Source organism: Eurytemora carolleeae, unplaced genomic scaffold (assembly GCF_000591075.1).
Source record: "Eurytemora carolleeae unplaced genomic scaffold, Eaff_2.0 scaffold394, whole genome shotgun sequence".
In the NCBI taxonomy this organism is placed as follows: Eukaryota; Metazoa; Arthropoda; class Copepoda; order Calanoida; family Temoridae; genus Eurytemora; species Eurytemora carolleeae.
This window is the reverse complement of record NW_019396301.1, coordinates 245,146-269,869: the sequence shown is the minus strand read 5'-3', so window position 1 is coordinate 269,869 and position 24,724 is coordinate 245,146. Positions and strand designations below refer to the sequence as shown.

General features: G+C 32.2%; 2 protein-coding genes across 2 annotated transcripts in view; both read left to right on the top strand.

Moving 5' to 3' along the window:
* Window positions 1–482: 482 nt before the first annotated feature.
* Window positions 483–8,673, top strand: LOC111700497 (uncharacterized; the record flags this gene model as incomplete). Its single annotated transcript, XM_023471427.1, is given in 7 exon segments — window positions 483–592; window positions 2,702–2,738; window positions 3,174–3,269; window positions 5,199–5,324; window positions 5,548–5,658; window positions 7,062–7,208; window positions 8,278–8,673. Coding segments are annotated over 6 exon segments (609 nt in total), but the record flags the coding sequence as incomplete, so codon positions are not given.
* Window positions 8,674–9,475: 802 nt separating this feature from the next.
* Window positions 9,476–24,724, top strand: part of LOC111700496 (uncharacterized) — a 17,083-nt gene continuing 1,834 nt past the window's right edge. Inside the window, exons 1-7 of the mRNA XM_023471426.1 lie at window positions 9,476–9,546; window positions 11,487–11,547; window positions 13,533–13,635; window positions 18,382–18,445; window positions 20,104–20,217; window positions 22,549–22,660; window positions 24,134–24,208. Of these exons, the coding sequence (XP_023327194.1) occupies window positions 11,499–11,547; window positions 13,533–13,635; window positions 18,382–18,445; window positions 20,104–20,217; window positions 22,549–22,660; window positions 24,134–24,208 (517 nt within the window). The 5' untranslated portion in view covers window positions 9,476–9,546; window positions 11,487–11,498. The remainder of the gene's footprint in view (window positions 9,547–11,486; window positions 11,548–13,532; window positions 13,636–18,381; window positions 18,446–20,103; window positions 20,218–22,548; window positions 22,661–24,133; window positions 24,209–24,724) is intronic.

The following is a 24,724-nucleotide window of genomic DNA, read 5'->3' as shown; positions in this document are numbered from 1 at the left end:
CGGTAGAAAGTATCAAAAGTAATGAACAAACTTGCTTTTTATGTCCCATTTTTCATTCAGTATGTTTTTTCGCTGAATTGGCGAAAATACAGGATTTTTTGGGGAAAATAAATGACTTTTTCGGTAGAAAGTATCAAAAGTAATGAACAAACTTGCTTTTTATGTCCCATTTTTCATTACCCCCCCCTTATCATCAAAAATCAATTCTGCAAAATATACACCCCTGCCCCCTCCCCGGAAACTGGGCAATTGGTGTTAGGTACTTTCCCAAAGCCTTTTTCCCAAGCGGCAACCTGTGGGAAGTTGCAACTTGGAAAATCGCACATTTGGGAAGTTGCCACTTGGGAAAATGCCTTAACACCATTTTAGAAATCAATGATGTTGGGACTAGCGTTGGAAATTTAGGTGACATTTAGTTTTATTGTGCCTTCATTGACTGATTGATTGTGTGTTTGATTGATTGATTGATTTCCTGACTGCAGGCTGATGATGAGCAGTCTGATTGGCCTGGACCTGAGCCTGGTATATCTGTGATGCATCTGACAGATGAAGATACAGATCCTGATATATCTTTTAATCTTCAGCTTCCTAGGTTAGCCCCCCCTCCAGATATATATATCTTTCAATCTTTAGCTTCCTAGGTTTGCTCCTCCTAGGGTGCCCCTGAATAAAAAACTCAGAAATGCCCCTAAAAATTGACGGAGTTATGGCAATATAGTCGAAAATGGTTAAATAATACCAAAAACGGCGGGAGAGCCTAAATTTGTCTTATGTCTTCCGTACTGCGGTAAAGCCTAAATTTGTCTTTATGTCTTATTCAGAAAACATGAACTAGACAGATTATAATGAAAACATGAGCTAGACAAAATTTAACAAAGGCAAAAAGTATTGCAAAAAAAACATTCTTTCTCAGGATACGGCCATCAAAGACTTTGCTAATTAGAGATAGCGTATCAGAAAATCTACGCAAATTTGAAGCATTTTCTCGGGTTGACATAGATAGTAAGTAATGTCGTCTTCTCCAGAAATCGAGTATATATTTACCCTGTTGACGTTTCATAATGTTGTCTTTTGTAATGAATTAAATAGTTATTTAAAAGGAAAACAAGGAAACCACTTTAGTTTTTCTATCTTGAAATATTTAATTGTCCACTCCATAGTCCATAAAAGTACGGTTGTTTTTAGAACCTTTAATGGGTTGGTAACTTGAAATTATATCTAATTATAATTATATAAGAAGAAAATAACCTATAAGATCTTGGTATTTAAAGTTCAACCATACATCATTCAAGTCATATATCTTTTATGCAATTGTAACCTTGTACTGTAATCAATTATATCATTTCTTTTTCATTTAAGAATGAATTCTCTCTCTACCTGATTAAAATGAATTTTTGAATCAACATCGTAATATTTATTATACTAAAAACTGTCGCTTCTGTTTTATATTTCTTGTAAAATTTTTTGCAAGGTTAGTGTTTAAAATTTTAATTCGTTGAAAAAACGAAGTTTCACAAACAATTTAAGTTTTAACAATTTCGACTACTAGTCTTTCTATGGGATTTGGGTCCATGTCAATAGTTAAACCCTGATAGAGATAAGAAATGGAAACTCCTTTGTTGGTGTGTTTTCTAGAGTTAACTAAATTTTCCAAATCAGAAATATTCTCCAGACTGAGATCTGTTTGGGTCTGAGCATCAGAACTACTTGTCCCCAGTTCATTTGGTTGAACCATCACCGATTCATAGAATTCAACCTCTAGCAACTCAGTTATCACAAAGTTTTGGATGTTTTACTAATCTAAAGGAAGGGCCTGGAGCCACAATTTTTGTCCTTTGGATTTGCTGGAAATTTAAAACGTGAACCTCCTACTCTTGGATTGCAGCTCGGTATTATACATGTTGGAGCTGTGATTCGCACCGACGGACCTGAATTGATTAGAATTATTCATATTTGTTTACATAAAACTATCGAATTTGAAGATGACATAATTCATAATTAGACAATCTACTTGTTCTCTGCTCAATAGAGGTATTTAAACGTTAATTAAACTATTTAATCTTAACTTGAGTCTAAAAGTCGTCTTCATATTTCTTATTTTTTTCACCAATGTATTTTTTCCACCTCTTTGAAATTCTCCAATAATCTGTAATCGATTGAAAAATAAGATTAACGCATTAATTTATGCGATATTTTTTCTTTGCCTCAGATTAAACAGAAGACGACATTTACACAAAATTTATTTACCGTTTATAATATTGGAAATTTCTGCTGTCCTAAAATCCCATTCCATTGAACCTCAAGAAAAATATTTGACGACATCTGAAAATTTTCACTAACAATAATTGGCTATTTTTGATACAAAAGAGATGCGTAACTTTAACACAAATTCAGCTATAATTCACCAGACGATCCTCATATCCAACAAATGATGAAATAAATTTTAAAATACAAATTAATATCAATAATCTTAGTTAAGTTTTAGCACAAAACATTCACATTTGTGTTAAATATCTAAGGTTCTAATGTCGATCTTTTGACTCTCAAACAACCAAAATAACCAATGACGTCAAAATACAGCTGTGCTGACATACACAATAGCTGGAGAAATTTCCAACGCCTTGTCTTTATAATTAGCAAAGTCTTTGGTTAACATCTTATCTCTAATATAATTTCTTTTTCATCATTGTTTTTATTTTAGAATTCGTGGACGCCAAAATTCATCAAGGGAGATCAAGGTTAGAGAAAAAAAACAAAAATGAAAATGTTGTTACTATTATACATTTTGTAATTCTAACGAAACAATCAAATAAAACTATTTGTAGAGTGACGTGTCTGATTCACAACAGTACCTCTTTATCCTTATCTTATTTCGAATTTTTAACAGAGTTTAATTGAAGATTTTTATCAGCAGAACTAATGTTTAATCCTAACACATTCTATGTTTGCAAAAGAATCGAAGAAAACAAAGACGATTTTACAAAGAAACGACTAAAAAGATTAAAAAGAGTAAAACGATTAACAGATTTGATCTAACATAAAGATGTCAAAAGTCAGCGCGAATTCTAAGGATGCTTTAAAATACCCGTTTTGTAAAGAACCTATCCTATCTCTTTTTCACAATCCTATAAGTCCATTTTTATTTTTCAACATTACTTATTTCTGATTTCAAGGCTGGCACAAGACGACTCCGGGCCCATAAAATACCTTGTAGTCAGGAGCAAACAAAGAGACTTTCTCATGCTGAAATAGTCACCAGATTCCTACAGGTTTGATATTATTATTTTTATTACCAGATTCTTACAGGTTTGATATTATTATTTTTATTACCAAATTCTTACAGGTTTGATATTATTATTTTTATTACCAAATTCCTACAGGTTCGATATTATTATTTTTATTACCAGATTCCTACAGGTTTGATATTATTATGTTTATTTCCAGATTCCTACAGGTTCAATATTATTATTTTTATTACCAGATTCCTACAGGTTCGATATTATTATTTTTATTACCAGATTCTTACAGGTTTGATATTATTAATTTTATTATTATTATTAAGATGTTTAATAGAAAGATAAATAGATAGATTAATAAATAAATAAATTATTTGATACATAGATAGATAAATAGATAAAAAATTAACTATCTTCTTGTGTTCTCGACATCTTGAGGAAACATTCAAGGAGTTAAATAAAGCAATTTTAAAAAAACATAATTTGTAATATATAAATGCGCAATAATTCCACTTGTTCTAATTTCATTTAATTTCTTGATTTCTTTTTAATTTGTTCATATCGATTATGGCAATCAACTAATTTTCTTTCTTTGTTTTCAATTTTTGGATTTTTTTTACTTGCAATTTTTTTCTCCTCAACATTATATTGACATGTACAGTACACATACGCACAGATAGACATATAGATGGTGGCCCAGCATACTTAAAGGGACTGTACGCTTACTTTTAAGTGACCCTCCATGCAAAGATGACAATGCCTGATGCACCATGGTACCCTTGAAACCTTTCTCTGATCAATACTATAAAGAGAGTTTCGTTTTTCTGGGTTGAAAAATTGATAATACTGATAATTTTCATTGGTTTTCCTACTGTATAAATGCGCAAGTGTAGAATGACTACAATTTAAAAAAATAAAACATTTTAAAACTTAAAAACAGCGATAGCTGTTTAGGGTCCTCTGTATCTGGCACTGTCATCTGTGTGTGAACGGTCACTTGAGAATAAGCTATCAAACAAAACAATATTTCCAAAATTTTCCTCTTTTAGCATTTTGAATCTAAGAGAATTTTCTAAAATTTAGTATTCCGCTTGGTGCATTACCCCTCTCAGAATGCCAACCCCCCGCTTCCCCCTCGTCTATTTATTTACATTACATTTATATTGCTTTATTTGCAAGAAGATAAAATAAATAAGTATCAGAAATAGTATAGACTAGACAGAATTTAAAGAATTAATTCCATAGTAAAGAATGTGTTAAAATCCGTATTTGATATTTCCATATCATTAAATACTTGCTAAAAATCAACTTCCTTCATTAAATTTGATAATTAGATTTCACTCAGTTTCATATCAAATTAACAAACCAAAAGTCTTTAACCGATTTTTGAAAAATTTTATTATAGCTAAAAAAAAGTTTTCACAGAAAAAAGACAACAAAGGCCAAAGAATAAAAAGATTTTCAAATAAATAATTAAAAAAGAAATATATCTTACGGTTATTTCTTGTATTTATTTTTAGCAATAAACTACTAGGAGATTAAAATATCAACATTTTTGGCTTCAGGTTTAACAATATTTTTAAATTTTGTTCTGCAACGCACTAACTTAATTTTTTTCTGATTTTTTTTTATTTTGATGTAACCACATGTTAAACCACGGGCTCTGTTAGTATTCACTAAAAATTTTTAATATTTTCGTGAGCACACGGACTCTGTCATTATTCACTAAACGGATAAATGGAATCAATTAACAAATATTATTTCATAATTTAGTAATGATCTGTCGATATTAGACACAAAAATGAAAATTATGTGAATCAAAATGACGTCCGTAAGGTATTCTAATCCTCCCTTTCTAGAACAAATTGGCTATTTAAAAAATGTTAACATACTCTATCTTTTTGTAGTTGTTTTTTAGTTTTCTTAGACGTGTTACCCTGGATATAATTTATTATAACTTAGGATTCCTCCGCATCAAGTATCCGTGTAGCAATGTACCGACCCTCAGACAGAACATTGATATTAAACCTAGCCTCACTCTACACCTTGTCTTGGATACAGGAGGATACAAGTATACTACTAACTAAGGTATGTACCTGGATACAGGGGGATACAAGCATACTACTAGCTAAGGTATGCACCTGGATACATGAGGATACTAGTATACTACTAACTAAGGTATGTACCTGGATACAGGATGATACAAGTATACTACTATCTAAGGTATATACCTGGATATAGGAGGATACAAGTATACTACTAACTAAGGTATATACCTGGATACAGGAGGATACAAGTGTATAATGTTTAGAACTGCCGTCAGCCTGCTGTAGAGTTTGCTATCCCTGGAATACCCAAGTCCAAGGTTGACCGCAAGAAATTTGAACCTAAACGACAGAAAAGGACTCAACCTTGCATCCAGGTAATTATTAGTTAATTTGAACCCTCATCCCTTTCCATCACCCCCGAAGAATTGTTTTAAAAATCCATCAATTTGCATGTTAAAGTATAATAATTTTATAACTTTACCCCCTATTCATCCCAAAAAATTGACTTTACTTTAGAATCGAAATCTTTTTTCTTTTCTTTTTAGGAAAAAAAAATATTTAAAACTTTAAGCACTGTTGTGATATGTTCCTCCACGCGCCATTAAATAATTTGATATCAAATATCAATATTTGTCTAACTTTTAAGGAATCCATTTCAGTATTTGCACAATTTTGGACAAACTGGTATTTAGTCAAAACCGTAATATTCTTTTATGTATTTGTGCGTTCTATACAGGGTTACCCACAAAGGATGAGACGATAGAGACGACTTTACGTAATATATGCTGTCTTTTTCCTTACATTTATGATTCCCTGTAACTGTAAACTTGTTTATGTCTTATGCCAAATCATTAAATAAGCCAATCTAAGAAAGTATTTAGGACAGAAGACCTCGAATAACCTTTAAATTGTCATATTTTAAGAGTTTCAAGTCGTCTTTAAAGTCGTATCTATTGTGGATAACCCTGTAATGTAAAATTGTTGTTGAAATGACCAACTATATTACCGAAGACAGTTTGATCTTGCGAACAGACTGACAGAATTGGGCTAAATTTGCTTGGTTCACTTAGTTTACTGGACGCCAATAGCCTCAACCTTGAACAAATAATGCCTTTCTTTTAGGGCAATTTGGATTTTTAATATGAACTACCTGAAGTGCCCGGCGTTGCCCGCGAAATAAAAAAACCCATATTTTTAGCCTATGGCTCCCAAAAGAATTTCAGCCCATTCGGTTCAGTCGTTTGACCGGCTATTGGGAACATATATACGCATGTTTTGTATGTTATATAGATAACTAATAACTATCCATCATTATCATATGCATATTGGTGTTTTATATAGCGTCTAATAATTTATAAGTAAGATTCCAACATATAAAGCTATATTTTGTAAATATTTATTATGATTATTAAGCAATGCAAAACAATTCTAAGACAAAAGAATATGTTGAATGTGGTTGAAATATGCCAAATATAAAATAAGAAAAATTTCTTGGGAACCTTTTATAAGTTCTAAAACCTTTAAAGTATAAAAACGAACAAAGTTATTTTACACTATTATCTATACAAAACGGCTCAACCAAAATAATGACATTTTGTTAAGTAACCCATTTGTGCCCGGAAGTAAGAAAGGCTAAAAACTTATTTTTTTACAACCAAAATTTTCACTTCAAAATTCAATTTTTTTCCAATTTTTAAGTGTTTCTAAAATTCCACGGTCAACACCGGGCACTTGAGCTAGTTTTCAAAAAAGGTTGAGTTACCAGTTATATTGGCAGGGTGGTAGTGACTCGAGAATGGAATTTGAACCCACTAAAGGACAAGAGCTGACACGGGCTGCTGATCTGACAACTCCAGAACTAGTTTACACTAGGCAACGGTGTAAAAGTGGCAGCAAATCAAGCTGACAATAATTATAGATAAAGGTAAGATTGTGCCTAATTTGTCTTGTAAAAACGATGCAAGTTTATTCTGCAGATTTTTCTGTTATTATTTGTGAATTTTCAAGTTTTTGAATAATTTTATGTTTTTGGTGTTTTTTATTTGACCGGCCAAAACTTAACCCTTTCTGTTCAGCCGTTTTAAGGTTTATTTGGTCCAAACTAACCAAGATACTGACATGAGATGTAGTTTATCTACTTGGTTCAGAGGGACCCCGCCAGTAGGGATGGGCATTTTTAGGATCGGCTTTTACACATTCAAGGTTGTTTCCAATCGTTATGTTAGATATCTTTGTCCAGAGATAAATCTTGCAGTAAAAAAGCCATACTTAAATAAATATCATATTGTTGCTGCAAATTTTTAACATACATATTTATAAAATAACAGACACATATACACACATATTTATAAGTCGGTTATGGTGATGGACCAAAGCTCTGTATAAAAAGTAGAAATCAGTTCCATATTTTATTGAAAATATATCTCAGTCTGGGTTGACCCTCGTAAGTTCTTGAGATTGTTTCTGTTAAAGATTCTGTCATGCTAGATTGTGGCAAACAATTTTGAAATAGGTTAAACGTCTCATATTTTTGTGGAGCATTTAAAAAAAAATCCACAATTCAATTAGTGTTTAAAAAACTATGCCACCCATTACTCACCCAGACCCTCAACCGATTAGTTGTGGAATCCCTTGATTAACAGATATGTTTGTTGTTAATATTGGTGACTTTAAAGGGACTGTCAAGCATAATTTCAAGTGTTGCTATGTAGTGCCCGATTTACAATGGTACCCTTAAAAGCTTTGTCTAAATAGATATGTTTTGTTATTTAAACTGTTTATTTTCGTTTCTTGTTTCGCACCTGCGCATTTCTTGCTTATTAGAAACAACGGAAAATTTATAAGAATCAAAAACTTTTCCGCTCAGAAAAACTGTGTTATTTTCCTCATTTCTGATCAGATTGGGGGGTTAAGGTATCTTTGCATGAAGGGTCACTTGAATTTGCAATTACAGTCTCTTTAATCAATTGTTTTTAGATGTTTTTTTTTTGCAGGAAATGCTAAGAAAGAAAATGATAACGGTGTTTTGGGACGTTGGAAAAGAACGCCAGATAGAGAGAGAAGAAGAAAATCCACTTCATTCCAGATTTTTGATGCGCCATAATTTTACATTTAACCTTTATTAAAAGGTTTATATAATTATATTTATTTGTAATTAGTAAGAACAATGCTCTCCTCTTACCACATTTTAAGATAGATTAATGTTTTGTTTTTTCAAGTAGATATTGTTTTTATATCAGAAAATTCCATTCTCACTTAGTTTTCAAATCCCGATTTAAGACACTAAGTATATACTTTTTAATAAACTTAATTTATTTTGAAAATTTGATTCACATAATAATTTTTCTTAAGTATTAATTATTCTTATTAAAGTTTCATATTAGTAAGTTGTACTTTATAGTTGATAACAGAGGCGTATTCGGGGGGGGGGGGGCTTTGGGGGCTAAGGCGGGACCAGGGACCAGTGAAATCTATTGATTTTAGGGGGTTTTCAGGCCCCAACGGGTGCTGAGCCCCCCTGGAAAGAGAAAAAATTTTAAGCGCCCCTGGACAAATTCCTGAATACGCCCCTGGTTGATAATGATGAGTGATTACGTTCCTCATATTCTAATTTTCTAATCTAGTTTCACCTTTGACCTTTTCTAATTTTCTACTCTAGTTTCACCTTTGACCTATTCTAATTTTCTAATCCAGTTTCTTCCTTGAACTTATCTAATTTTCTAATCCATTTTACCCCTGAGCTATTCTAATTTTCTTGATCAGTTTTATCCTTGAACTTATCTAATTTTCTAATCCAGTGTCATCCTTGAACTTAGCTAATTTTCTAATTCAGTGTCATCCTTGACCTTAGCTAATTTTCTAATCCAATTTCATCCTTGATTTTATCTAATTTTCTAATCCCGTTTCACCCCTGAACTATTCTAATTTTCTAATCCAGTTTAACCCTTGAACTATTCTGATAATAGTATTTTTACATCCTGATCTTGTACAATTTAAACATGTCAAAATTTAAAATTTGAAGTTGAGAATCTACGAGGTCACAAAGTATTACCAGTAATTTGAGATAGATTTACCTTCTCCTCCTGTCTAATTCAGCCTGAGTGTTATTTAAAATTACGCTTACAGTTCCTTTAATTCTAATTGTTGTTTGTAAATATTAGTAAATTAACTAAATATTTATTAATTATCTTTTCAGAATATTAAACTATTTAGTGAAATGTTATGCTAGGAATCTTTGCTCTAAATTAAACCAAATACTTCAGGTTACATAAATTTTATATTTTAACTGATCTTGAAGATAAATATTATCTGTAAATCACATCAAACTTCACTCACCTTCAAATAAATATCATCTGTAAATCATGTCAAACTTCACTTACCTTCAAATAAATATCATCTGTAAATCATGTCAAAACTTTACTTATTTTAAAGATAAATATCTTCTGTAAATCATGTCAAAACTTAACTTTTCTTAAAGACAAATATCATCTGTGAATCATGTCAAACTTAACATATCTTAAAAATAAATATCATCTGTAAATCATGTCAAATCTTTCCTTATCCTAAAGATAAATATCATCTGTAAATCATGTCAAAACTTTATTTATCTTAAAGATAAATATCTTCTGTAAATCATGTCAAATTTTTACTTATCTTAAAGATAAATATCATCTATATATCATGTCAAACTTTCCTTATCTTAAAAATAAATAAAATCAGTAAATCATGTCAAACTTAACATATCTTAAAGATAAATATCTTCTGTAAATCATGTCAAAACTTTAATTATCTTAAAGATAAATATCATCTGTATATCATGTCAAACTTAACATGTCTTAAAGATAAATATCATCTGTAAATCATTTCAAACTTAACATATCTTAAAGATAAATATCATCTGTAAATCATGTCAAATCTTTCCTTATCTTAAAGATAAATATCATCTATATATCATGTCAAACTTTCCTTATCTTAAAAATAAATATCATCAGTAAATCATGTCAAATCTTTCCTTATGTTAAAGATAAATATCATCTGTAAATCATGTCAAATCTTTCCTTATCTTAATGATAAATATCATCTATATATCATGTCAAACTTAACAATCTTAAAAATAAATATCATCTGTAAATCATGTCAAATCTTTCCTTATCCTAAAGATAAATGTCATCTGTAAATCATGTCAAACTTTCCTTTTCTTAAAGATAAATATCATCTGTAAATCATTTCAAACTAAACATATCTTAAAGATAAATATCATCTATATATCATGTCAAATTTCCTCATCTTAAAAATAAATATCATCAGTAAATCATGTCAAATCTTTCCTTATGTTAAAGAGAAATATCATCAGTAAATCATGTCAAATCTTTCCTTATCATAAATCATAAAGAGAAATATCATCTGTAAATCAAATTTAACTTTAAATAAACAAAATCTTTATTGAGTCTTACTTCGCTCCTTAAATATACCGGCATTTATTCTGACCTTTGGTTATTGTCAAGAATTTTGTTATTAACCCTAAACTAACTTTAAACCTTTTTAACATTTAATTCAGTAGAATTCTGAGTTTAAAAAATAAGAAAAGTCCCTAAAATCGGAAATTTTGAACATTTATTTCAGTAGAATTCTGAGTTTAAAAAAAAAGAAAAGTCCCTGAAATCGGAAATTTTGAACATTTAATTCAGTAGAATTCTGAGTTTAAAAAATAAGAAAAGTCCCTAAAATCGGAAATTTTGAACATTTATTTCAGTAGAATTCTGAGTTTAAAGAAAAGTCCCTGAAATCGGAAATTTTGAACATTTAATTCAGTAGAATTCTGAGTTTAAAAAATAAGAAAAGTTCCTGAAATCGGAACTTTTGAACATTTAATTTAGTAGAATTCTGAGTTTAAAAAATAATAAAAGTCCCTGAAATCGGAAATTTTGAACATCTAGTTCAGTAAAATTCTGAGTTTAAAAAATAAGAAAAGTTCCTGAAATCGGAACTTTTGAACATTTAATTCAGTAGAATTCTAAGTTTGAAAAATAAAAGAAGTCCCTGAAATTCTTTAACGCTTAATCCCATCTGTGCACTTTTTAACTTTGAGAATCAATGCTTTACTTGATGCTGAGATTCTGAATTCAGGCTAAAATGAGATTCCTTTCTGACCCATTTTAATTTCATCCCCTGAAATTATATGAAAAATATTTGCTTCTATTAGGATCTGATAACAATGAAGAAGTGCTGCTGCTGTGGGGTGAAAACGGCCTCTGTTGTGCTTGGTAAATATTTTTTTTTGCACTTGTCAGAATTTTACTCTTCTCTGTGTTTTTTTTTATGTCTCAAGTGACATCATTATATCCTTTTCATCTAGACATTTTAAAACTCCTCTTTTTTATGTCTGTCGGTGTTAGCTGGTTTTATTTAGTTTAGGGACTTGTGTATTTTCCAGGCTTGACCATGACCACGTACGAGACGACATTTGTATATTTATCTATATTTTTGTGACTACATGTTATTCGTGGAGCGCGGCGTGATACAAATGGATCTCTTCAAACTTTTAGTTCAAAGTTAATTCTTTAATTCTTTTGTTGAAATCCTGACACCAATGAAACCAATTTACTTTGGGGGAGGAGGGGGGGCGTTTACACCAATTTGTCCAGAGGGGGGCAATTTTTACTCCTCCTTACACTGATTACCTTTAAGACATAGAGCTTTCACTTTTCCAGGGGTTTAGAACCTTTGCCAGGGGGGTGACAACATAGCATCTCCCTGTACAGTGAACGCACCGCTGGATCCTGGATTATGGTTATGGTTATGGTTATGGTTCGGTTCTGATAATGGTTATGATAATAATGGTTATGGTTGTGGTTCTGATAATGGTTATGATAATAATTATGAGAATGATGTAACAATGCTCTTACTCCAAAAGTCTCCTTAATTATTTTATAACTCATACTTAAAGCTCTCCGAATCTATTTCTTTACTGATAAATGATAAACTCAATCATTAGTTTTCAGAGTCTATATTTAACTAACTACAGAGCGTCCCTTATCATATTAGATTATCTCCAAGTTTTAACGCCAAAATAAACCAATAATAATCGAAAAACCTAGCATTTTCCGCAAGAAAGTTCTTATATCAGCCTTATTTAATTTTTTCAAAATGACTCTTCTGAAATTATATGATAAGTCCCGAAAATCGTAATTTTGACTGATTAAGGATCTAATATGATGTGGGACACCCTGAATATTCAGGTCTAATGGTACAGGTAAAAATAAACTAATGTTGATAAGTACCAAAAAGTTCTGAACGAGCCAATAGAAAGCTGTGCAGAGTCGAAAAGTTACCCAAAAACAATTTGATCACTTCCTCTTAAAGTTTCTTATCTCGGTTTAGCATCTCATTCTATCTATTTTGAAACTCTCCCAGATAAATTTTCTCTTACTCTCCTCTGTCAGATAATCTGATTCTTGCACAAAATTCCTGTTTTCTGGTGGCGTTTTATCTTCATCTTAACATGCATCTGGTCTACTTCCGCCCCTTAACTCTTCTCTTAGCCACACCTTCTTCTCAATATACAAGCTGTGAATTCTCCCTAATTGTTTTCTACATACACTGCTTGTACACTGCCTTAACTATAATCATTTTCTGGAAGTATTAATCTCCTGCCTGATTCTCTCTCTTCCGTTGGCATTGACTTCAAATTTTTTTACCTTGCCTATATCCCTCTGTTCCCACCTTGACTAATCCGGCACTTTCTGCAGGAATTGTCTCCCCTGCTCATAACTTTCTTTGTGTCACTTCTGGTGAATGGTTTACAGTATGGGGCTCTATTAGGCTCTTTTCTTCTTTCCAGCAGGACGGGATTACTTGTACTTATTTCTTTCCCTTATTTATGCATGGGAATGGAGAGCCTGTCACTGGTGCTTGGTGGTTGGTTGGTGGTGGTTGGTGGTGAGCAGGAACAGAAGCAGGAGGAGGGGCAGCAGTACCATTTTTATCATTATTATCATTATAATCATTATTATCATCTATATAATATGTACATATGTTGCCTATAGCCGGCCAAACGGCTGGACCGAATGGGCTGACATTTTTTGTGGACACTCATGGTTGGCCAGTGGGTTTTTTAGGCAAAAAGAACGAATTTGTTTTCAACTTTTTTTTTGTTAATTTTTTACTTCAAATTTTTGTTTTCCACGGGCAACGCTGGGCCCTTCAGCTAGTTATTATTATTACTATTATAACTTAAAATATTTTTCAGGAACGTTTAACTTGTTCCTGTCTATTCTTCTAATCATTCCTCTAGCAGCATACCTAGCTAATTCAGAGGTTCCAGGACTCAATCCTATCAAGGATAATCAGAAGTAAGTTAAATCCTATCAAGGATAATCAGAAGTAAGTTTAATCCTATCAAGGATAATCAGAAGTATGTTTAATCCTTTCAAGAGTTATCAGAAGTAAGTTCAATCCTATCAATAGTTATCAGAAGTAAGTTCAATCCTATCAAGGATAATCAGAAGTAAATTTAATCATATCAAGGATAGGTACCAGTACAAACGTCGGACCCACAAACGTCGGACGGTACAAACATAAGACTTACAAACGTCGGACCAGTACAAACTTCAGACCAGTACAAACGTCGGACCAGTACAAACGTCGGACTGGTACAAACGTAGGACCAGTACAAACGTCGGACGGGTACATTTATATGGAAAAACGTCGGACTAAGGAAGAACAAATATAAATGAATTTTCAGATTGAAATTCTTGTAAATTCGCAATTTTATCTCAAAAAAAATCCCAATTTTTTTTGTTAAAAATTCACTCTCACAAAGTCTGGATACATGGACGAGGAGACTGCTACATATATTAAGTTAAGCAGGGGGGACGGCACCTGCTTGATTCAAATCAGTTTGAATACAGGGTTACAAAGAAGAAACCCAACAAAACCTATTACCAATGCATTCAAAGGAAAAACAATTCTTGTCCTGCAGGAGCAGTTGTAAACAATGAGAATGACAAGATTATCAGTTTCCTGGGAGAGCATTCACATGACAGTGATCTTTTGAAGAAAAGAGTACGTGAAATAGAAAAACAAGTAGTTACAGAAAGCTCTGGAAATATAGCAATAAGTCCACGAACTGTTCTTGGAAACATGACCAACATGGTAAGCACACTTACCAACGAAGGGGTGAGTGCCATGGGGAAGTCAAATACCTTAGTACAGGCAGTCAAGAGAGCAAGAGTAGAACATTTTGGGTTTACCAAGGTCCCCAAAAGCTGGAATGATATGTCTGTACCTCATTATCTTGAGACAACAATCCGTGGAGACAGATTTCTAGCAATCAATGAGCATCTTGGAGATGAGAATCATCATATTTTGCAGCAGTGAGCAGCATAACGTAACGTTCTTAAGTTGACAAAATACTGGGTGGCTGATGGTACTTTTGATGTTTTGAAGAAAACCTTGTTCTATCAATTGTTTATTATCACTGCTGTCACAGCTACAGGTATCACTGTACCCTGTTGTTTTGCACTCCTTCCAAACAAGGAGACCTCAAGCTACCAAAGAGTCTTCCAGTATCTTAAAGATGCAAATTTAACCCTACCAGGCAGTTTGAAGACAGATTTTGAGAAGGCAATCATGCGAGGATTCCTGAACTGTTATCCCGACGTGCCTGTAATGGGCTGTGACACCCATTTTAAGAGAGCCATTAGGAGGAAACTGACTTCAACTGAGCTTGGATTAGGAAGTTTGTACCAGAATAATGTAGACTTCCAAACTCTGGTTTGCTATCTTTGGGCTCTTTCTTTAGTTCCAGAAGAGGATATTGTTAGAACCTGGGAAGATGTGATCAGTTCTCGTTATGACGAACTGAAACCAAGCTTTGAAGACAATTCTGATCAGGTTGATTTATTCTTAGAGAACTTTGAGAATACATGGATAGGAGCACTCAACTGGAGAACAGGAGCCAGGAGGAATCCAATATTCCCCCTTGCAGTTTGGAACAAGTATGAGACAATTCTCTCAGATAACCCATTGACCAGTAATGCTGCAGAGGGGTTCAATGCTGCCTTTGCTTTATCTTTGCCCAATAATGCCAGCATTTGGGCTTTGATCCAGCAGTTTAGACCAGAGGAAAACTCTAATGATAGAAAGATGAGAGATGTTCTTCTGGGACCACAGAATAATGTAGCAACAGCCACAACCAGTCGCAACCTAGGAAGAGATCAAAGAAGAATAGATTTAAAAAGCCTGGTTTCAAACATCAGGTTTCAAAGATGTAGCGATTAAACTGTATGATCTTGTAGAATTCATAGTTTGAAATATCTAAGGTCTACAACAGCGGGTTGCAAAGATATAGGGATTAAACTGTATGATCTAGTAGAATTCATAGTTTGAAATTTTTTAAAACAATGGTCCATTCAAAATCTACCAAGTCCGACGTTTTTTCTTATAATTGTACCCGTCCGACATTTGTACTGGTCCGACGTTTGTACCAGTCTGACGTTGTACTAGTCTGACGTTTGTACTGGTCCGACGTTTGTACTGGTCCGACGTTTGTGCGTCTGACGTTTGTACTGTCCGACGTTTGTGGCGTCCGACGTTTGTACTGGTACCCAAGGATAATCAGAAGTAAGTTTAATCCTATCAAGGATAATCAGAAGTAAGTTTAATCCTATCAAGAGTTATCAGAATTAAGTTTAATCCTATCAAGAGTTATCAGAAGTAAGTTTAATCCTATCAAGGATAATCAGAAGTAAGTTTAATCCTATCAAGGATTATCTGAAGTAAGTTTAATCCTATCAAGGATAATCAGAAGTAAGTTCAATCCTTTCAAGGAGTATGAGAAGTAAGTTTAATCCTATCAAGGATTATCTGAAGTAAGTTTAATCCTATCAAGGATAATCAGAAATAAGTTAAATCCTATCAAGAGTTATCAGAAGTAAGTTTAATCCTATCAAGGATAATCAGAAATAAGTTTAATCCCATCAAGAATAATCAGAAGTAAATTTAATCATATCATGGATAATCAGAAGTAAGTTTAATATAAAGGATAATCAGAAGTAAGTTTAATCCTATCAAGGATAATCAGAAGTAAGTTTAATATAAAGAATAATTAGAAGTAAGTTTAATATAAACGATAATCAGAAGTAAGTTAAATCCTTTCAAGGATAATCAGAAGTAAATTTAATCCCATCAAGGATAATCCGGAGGAAGTTTAATCCTATCAAGGATAATCAGAAGTAAAATTAAGCCTTTCAAGGATAATTTGAAGTAAGTTTAATCCTATCAAGAGTTATCAGAAGTAAGTTTAATCCTATCAAGGATAATTTGAAGTAAGTTTAATCCTAGCAAGGGTGGAAATATGATGAAGATATTTTGTTGTTTATCTGAAAATTGATAATTTTGAACTGCGGCTTCTCTATGGTACTTGCGGATTTATACAGCAAACACTGTGGTTTATTTTGAGAATTGCATTGTATAGTTTGGGATGGTGGAAAACAATTTTTCTTGATTGTTACCTTTTTAAAGATGTAAAGCCTTTCATTGTTAATTGGCCATGCAGCTCTCTTTAAAGGGACTGTAAACGTAATTTCAAGTGACACTCCACGCAAAGATAGGAATGCCAGATTTATAAATGTTCCCTTTAAAGCTTTTTCTGATCAAGTATAAATTTGAAATCAATTTTTAAAAAAAAATTTTGTTTGTGGGTTCTCTGCGAAAGTAACTTGTGCATTCCTAGTTTATAAGAAGCTATGGAGAAACAGAATTAACGGAATGTCAATGTTCTCTTCAAAACCCGGAATGCGCAAATTCCAACCACAAAAATCCGCCAAACTCAATATAAAACTGGTTTTTAACTCAACTCTGTGAAAAATTAGATGTAACGTAGATCTGAAAGTCCAAGCCGTAAATTAGGCCCAACGACAGCTTATATCTGAGTCGTATTTCTTGAATTTTTTACATCAATGAAATTTCCGTTCGTTAGGGATTATTTTTTACGAAGGCTGGTTTGGCCTATATATGGTAAATTTTATTTTTAACATCATTAGTTTAGATCATATCCAAGTATCAGTCTTGTTGCATACAGTGGAAAAATCCACCTTCCTTTCTCATAACATAATTATCAAATATAAATTGATAAAAAATATCAATTCCGAACAACATATATTATTCTCATTAATGTGTGAGATGTTTAAGCACAATGGGTATTTTAAGACTAAGGTTTTATTTGAAGATATATTGCCAATGGGAAATGATTTTCGAGGATTTGGGGGAAGGGAAATGAAAATTGGAACTTTATTTCGATTTAGAATCAATGATCTTAGAAACGGTAGCTGAGAGCTCCTGGTCATAGAACTTCACGAATATCTGGCTTTGTCACTGATTGAAGTTACACAAAAAGCGTTCTTGAATAGAGCTTTACTGTTCTGTGTTGTTTGTATAATCTTGATTGCAAGAGGGATAATTGCATGTTTTTTTGTAAAGATTTAAATTTTAAGGGTCTACTTCTAATTCCAGTAATTGGACAGAAAATTCTATACCCTCACCTAAAATCATCTTGGAAATATAAAATATTTCTTTTTTCTTGGATTAAATTTTTTATGTTATTCTTTTCGTTACATAAGTGTTTTTTTGTTTGTAGCCAGTTTAGAGAAAGCGTATTCAGGAGTTTTTCCGGTGGGAGGGGGGGCTTAATGTTTTTTTCTTTACAGAGGGAGGGGGCTAAGCACCCTTTGGGACCTAAAAACCCCCTTTAAACCAGCGATGTCACTGGTCTAGGGTGGGTGGGGGGAATCAGGTTAATTCTAAAAGGTTCTCTAGACTTAGACTGGTTACAGAAAATTACTTGAAATAAAAAAGTTTGAGGAGAAAAGATGAAAGAATCAGTATTTAATAAGTTAAGACATGTTCTTCGTGAAATTAAAGCAGTGTTATCGGGTTTTACCTTTCTGTTATTCATACTGTTTCATTTATTAACCTCTTAATTAAAAAAAACGGTTGAGAAAATTATCACAATTGTAATTGAACTTTATAATTGATTTGGTTGAAACCTATTGTGTTTTTATTATTATTTTGTAATATTATTTCATTTTTTTATTTAGATATATTGAGAATGTTCTAGAAGATATTTTACGGGAACACAGATGGACGATGCAAACCTATCAGGTATACCTAGAGGGATCCTTCAATTCACAAAGGCACCGTTACAAACTTTGTCGGAGTTCACGAAATAGTCACCGTCGCCCTCAAAATTATCAATTTCTTGTGTGGTTCTCTAAAAATTGACATGTGCATTTCTGTTTCCGAAATAAATGAGAAAATTTATAGAATTTATTCATCTTCAAATTAGTAAAACCACGATATCTATAATTATAGTTACATTGTAAATTGTAACGCGCACAATTAAATCTAAAATTTCAATCTATGAAATCTATGAAATTTTTACTTATTTGTAAATTTCGGTTTTACTTACATTTCTTGTTTGGTTCTGAGAAATAATTATTTTACTAGAAGGATCAAATGATTATTTGTTTTTATTGGTTTTTTATTGGTTTTATTTTATACAGTAAAAAAATAAGATTTCTTCATTAAATGATTAAAATGGTCTCCGTTCTCTTTGGCAAACAAACTGGTTCGGTGGGGGGGCGGGGGGGAGGGGGCTTAAGGCTGTGCCCTCATTTTTCTACCGATCTGGCTGTAATGGACCCCTTTCTATGACCAGGCCTAGGTCGTATTAAAATTTCAGAAAGGTCTGAGCATATTTCTGGTCCGCCCCTCCGGAAAAAATTATGTGACAGATATAGTATGAAATTGCTGATTTACATGTTTTTATTTCCCGGGTTTTCTTTGCGGATTATAAAACGTCCATTTATAAGCTACCCACTGACCCAGAGCTGAAAACTTTAGAATGGTGGATATCAGGATTAATGCTTAATTCAAACTTTTTCTTAATCTCCAGATTAAATATGGCTTGTTCTCCACATGAATTTAAACTCCAGAAAAGTCAACAGATCGGGATTAAGGATATCACATTCTAAAGTTTTCAACTCTGAACTTATTTTAAATCAAAAAGATTTTAAAAAATGGCTGAGAAATAAGTATTTAAGAAATTACAGAATTAATAACACCCTGTATAGTTTATATTTAATAAAGCTCTTCGCTTATTTTTACATGTTCGCTATAGCTGGCAAAACGGCTGAACTTTTTTTAGGAAGTTCATGGGACCCCGCCCGGACGGTATTATAGGCTTTAAAATATTGATAAATATTTTAAATATTTGATTTTTTTATTCAAAATTAAGTGTTTTTAAAATTCTACAGGTAATGCAGGGCACTTCAGCTTGTGCTAAATGTAGATAGAATGATAAAAATATTGTCATACTTATAAAAGAAAATCTAAAATTTTTATTCAATATTTAAAATGATGTTTCTATCATTTTTGTTTTGAATGATGGTTGATCGTTTGCTTATTTGTTTGTTTGGCTTGAGACCCTAACTCACCAATGTAGAGGGACTTTTTGCGAAAACTTAAATGACATTCCATGCAAAGATTACAAGTCCCGACTCCTAACATTACTCTTAAAGCCTTTATTTGATAATATAGTGGGATAATTTGTCGGTTTTAGGTTTAAACATTTTAAATTCTAATAATTTTCATGTATTTTACTGATGTAGAAGTGTGCAATTCAGTTTTGCAAAGAAACCACCATTGAAAATAGTTAATTTTCTAAGCTAAAAACATGGATATCTAATTCATTTTTGGTAATATTTATTGAGAGCGTAAAATGTTATTTTTTTAAAAAAATTGTTATATTTGATTATCAGGAAATAATGGGGTCTGCTAGAGAATGGTGGCCAACATCAGCTCTAATAGCTTTATCCTTGTCAGCAATCAGTGCTACGTCAGCCCTTCTTCTTATACTGGGAGTCCGCTGTCAGGTATTATAATAATTATCTAGGTCGTAATTATTCAGGGGGGGGGGAGGTTCTCAGCAGTCGGCACCCATTTTAGGCAACAACAAAAAACAGAATATTTTACTGATTCAGGGAAGGGGGGGGGGCTGAGTCCCCATAGCACCATCCCCATGATCTGAGTACGCCTATAATGATAATATTCTGCCTTTCTAATCAACTTTTTAACCTTTAAATTTTATTATATTTATCTGCAAGAATATCACAATATTAAAAACCACTTGGTCAAAAATCAGGAGTTAAGCAAAAAAGTGTACGCTGCAAGATAAGGGTACAAGATAGTCTAACATTTTTTAAACCGAATTAGCTGTCTTCCCCCTTTTCAACTCTTTAAACTTCCTTTTTCTTCTTTCTACTTCCTGCTCTTTCTTCCTTCTTTCTTGTTTTTTTAATTCTTCTCTCTTCTTATGTCTTCTTTTTTCTTCCTCTCTATTCATCTTTCATTATCTTTTCCTCTAATTTCCAATTTTCCTTTTTTATTCTTCTTCTTGGTAAATATTCATTAGGTATTTTTACCTTTAATTCAAGTTTAAACAACAGCTTTGCAGTACACTTCAATAGTACATATTAGCCTATTTTTTAAATTTCTGAAACTAGTGCTTATGTACATAATGTACTCAGGTTTTTGATAAACTCTTGCATTTTGATCAAATAGTTTTTGATCATCTTTCATTATATTTATCTAACACATATTCGACCAACCAACTATATTCTACATATTTAGCCAATATTCTACTATCAAACCAATATTCTACTTATCTAACCAATATTCTACTTATCTAACCAATAGTCTACCTATCCAACCAATCTTCTACATATCTAACCAATATTCTACATATCTAACCAACATTCTACTGATTTAGCCAATATTCTACTTATCTAACAATATTCTACTTATTTAACTATCATTCTATCTAACCAATATTCTACCTATTTATCTAATATTATACTTATCTAACCAATATTCTACCTATCTAACCAATATTTTACCTTTCTAACCAATATTCTACTTATCTAACCAATAGTCTACCTATCTAACCAATATTCTACATATCTAACCAATATTCTACATATTTAACCAACATTCTACTGATTTAACCAATATTCTACTTATTTAACTAATATTCTATATAACCAATATTCTACCTATCTAACCAATATTTTACCTTTCTAACCAATATTCTACTTATCTTACCAATAGTCTACCTATCTAACCAATAATCTACTTATCTAACCAATATTCTACTTATTTAACTAATATTCTATATAACCAATATTCTACCTATTTATCTAATATTTTACTTATCTAACCAATATTTTACCTTTCTAACCAATATTCTACCTTTCTAACCAATATTCTAAATATCTAACCAATAATCTTTTTATCAAACCAATATTCTACTTATTTGGCCAATATTTTATCTAACAAATATTCTACTTATACTAATCGGTATTCATTCTATCTGAACAATATTCTTCATATCCTACCACCAATCTATCTATCTAAACAATATTCTCCTTTGCTTACCAGTATTCTATATATCTAACAGTATTATTTCTATCTAACAGTATTATTTCTATCTAACCAGTATTATTTCTATCTAACCATTGTTCTTTATATCCAACCATTATTATTTCTATCCTACCAGTATTCTTTATATCCAACCAAGATTTTTTATATCCAACCAATATTCTTTCTATCCAACCAGTATTCTTTATATCCAACCAGTATTCTATCTATCCAACCAGTATTCTTCATATCCAACCAGTATTCTTCATATCCAACCAGTATTCTTCATATCCAACCAGTATTCTTTCTATCCAACCAGTATTCTTTATATTCAACCAATATTCTTTTTATCCAACCAGTATTCTCTCTATCCAACCAGTATTCTTTTTGTACAACCAGTATTATCTCTATCCAACCAGTATTCGTTCTATCCAACCAGTTCCAACCAGTATTCGTTCTATCCAACCAGTATTCTTTTTGTACAACCAGTATTCTTTGTATCCAACCATGTATTCTCTCTATCCAACCAGTGTTCTTTCTATCCAACCAGTATTCTTTCTATCCAACCAGTATTATTTCTATCCAACCAGTATTCTTCCTAAACAAGCAGTATTCTTTATATCCAACCAGCATTATCTCTATCCATCCAGTATTCTTTATATCCAACCAGTATTATCTCTATTCAACCAGTAGTATCTCTATTCAACCAGTATTATCTCTATTCAACCAGTATTATCTCTATTCAACCAGTATTATCTCTATTCAACCATTATTATTTCTATTTGTAGGTTAGGTTTATGATGGTTCCCTACCTAGTGCTAACTATGCTTGATATAATATTGGCTGGGGCAGGAGGAATTGTTATTGTTGTAGCACTTTTCTACGCTAATATCATCCCAGGTAGTATCCCTTTCCATACCCCCCACCCCCCCCCTCACCCTTTTTTAACAATTTGACTTAACCCCTACCTTACCCCCCTCTCCAGTCCCATCCCCCTCCTTGCCTTTTTTTAGTTAAAACTGAACAAAATAAACAGTAAAACTTGAGATGAAAACATGCACACTGAAATCTGGTTTTAAGGGATTGTAAGCGTAAAGTGACCCTCCATGCAAAAATGAAAATGCCTGATTTACAACGATATCCACCCTTACTCGAAAAGTATTTTTTTTTCTGTGAGTTTCTCCATTGCTTATTTTGAACAAGAAATGCGCCAGTCACTCACTGAGAAACCTCAAATGAACATAAACAGTTTAAAGAAACGAAAACATTGATGTCTTATTCATACTTAATCAGGCAACGCTTTCAAGGGTACCGTTGTAAATCGGGAATTGCTTCTTTGCATGAAGGCACTTGCTATTGCTCTTACAGCCCTTTTAAAGAATGTAGATAAAAATCTATTTTTCAAAGTACAAAACTGGTTGGATCAAGGTCTAGAACTTTAACATTTTTATACACAAAAAATACAATTATTTTCTCCCGCACAGAGTCAGATAAATGATTCAAATGCACTGTTTGCATATTTTAGCAACTAAATGTAACCTTTATAAAAGCAAAGCAAAAGTAAACACATGGAAAAAGCTTACTCCAGCAGAAACCAGTTCCAAGCGTTAAAAACATTATATAATTAAGGGGGTTTTTTTTGGAAATATTATTATCTTTTACAAGGTTATAAAATTAAATGCTGAAGAGTTCTGTGGAATGATAAGAGGTGTTTCAGTCTACCGTAACATCCAGAGATGATTTCAAGGATGCTCGAGGGGAGGAAAACTTAAGCTGCCTTCTTTTCCAGAAGAAATTCTGAGTTGAAGCATTTTTCGAAATGTCTTCTTTATATATATAATCTAAGAACAAAAACTTGATATTTACACACAAAAATACAGTTATTTTCTTCCGCACAGAGTCAGATAAATGATTTAAATGCACTGTTTGCATATTTTAGCAACTAAATGTAACCTTTATAATCTAAGAACAAAAACTTGATATTTATAATACAATTATTTTCTTCCGCACAGAGTCAGATAAATGATTCAAGTGCACTGTTTGCATATTTTAGCAACTAAATGTAACCTTTATAATCTAAGAACAAAAACTTGATTTTTATACACAAAAATACAGTTATTTTCTTCCGCACAGAGTCAGATAAATAATTCAAATGCACTGTTTGCATATTTTAGCAACTAAATGTAACCTTTATAATCTAAGAACAAAAACTTGATATTTATAAATTTTGCAACTTTTAAAATTTACACAATATATAACATTACCATTTTATGACAGGTTACTTGAAATTACGCTTAAGTAGTTAACCTTCTTGTTATTCTGGTTTTAAATTGTGATGTTTTTGTTAAATTCCACCTTGTTTGTAATGTTCAGGCGTAGTGTCAGCAGCTGTTTATATAATTCTGGCGGTTCTCTCTCTTTACTCATGGACTGCGGTGCTAGCAGCTTATCAGGATAGTTCAAAATCTTAACGCAAGATGGGGTTTTTGATATTTTTTTCAAAAATCATTTATTTTCTATCTAAATATCATTTATATCTCCAATTCAGCGATACGATTCAAAAATTCACTTTTTTATGTGAAAATGTTAAAGAAAAGAAATAACTTTTGAGCATTTTCCGTGAACGGAAAGGACCTCACTAGTCTCCTGGAGTTTGTAATAACTCTTGTAATAATAGAGATAAATGGTGCTAACTTTGCACCTATATTCTTTTAATCCATAAGGGGCATAAAAAAATTTCAAATTTTTTTTTTCTTGATCAGGGGCGTAGAAAGGGGGGTATTTGGCCCAAAACAGGTATTTATATATATAAATATTTTTTTGCCGATGTATCATTATTGTTTTCAAGATTTTAGGTCTGACAGAATATTAGACCATGACAAAATAGCCTAACAAGGACAGATTCAGCTTGCAGGAGGAGCCCTGTATGGTTCAGGGGCTAAAAAGCCAACAGTCAGGGGGGTC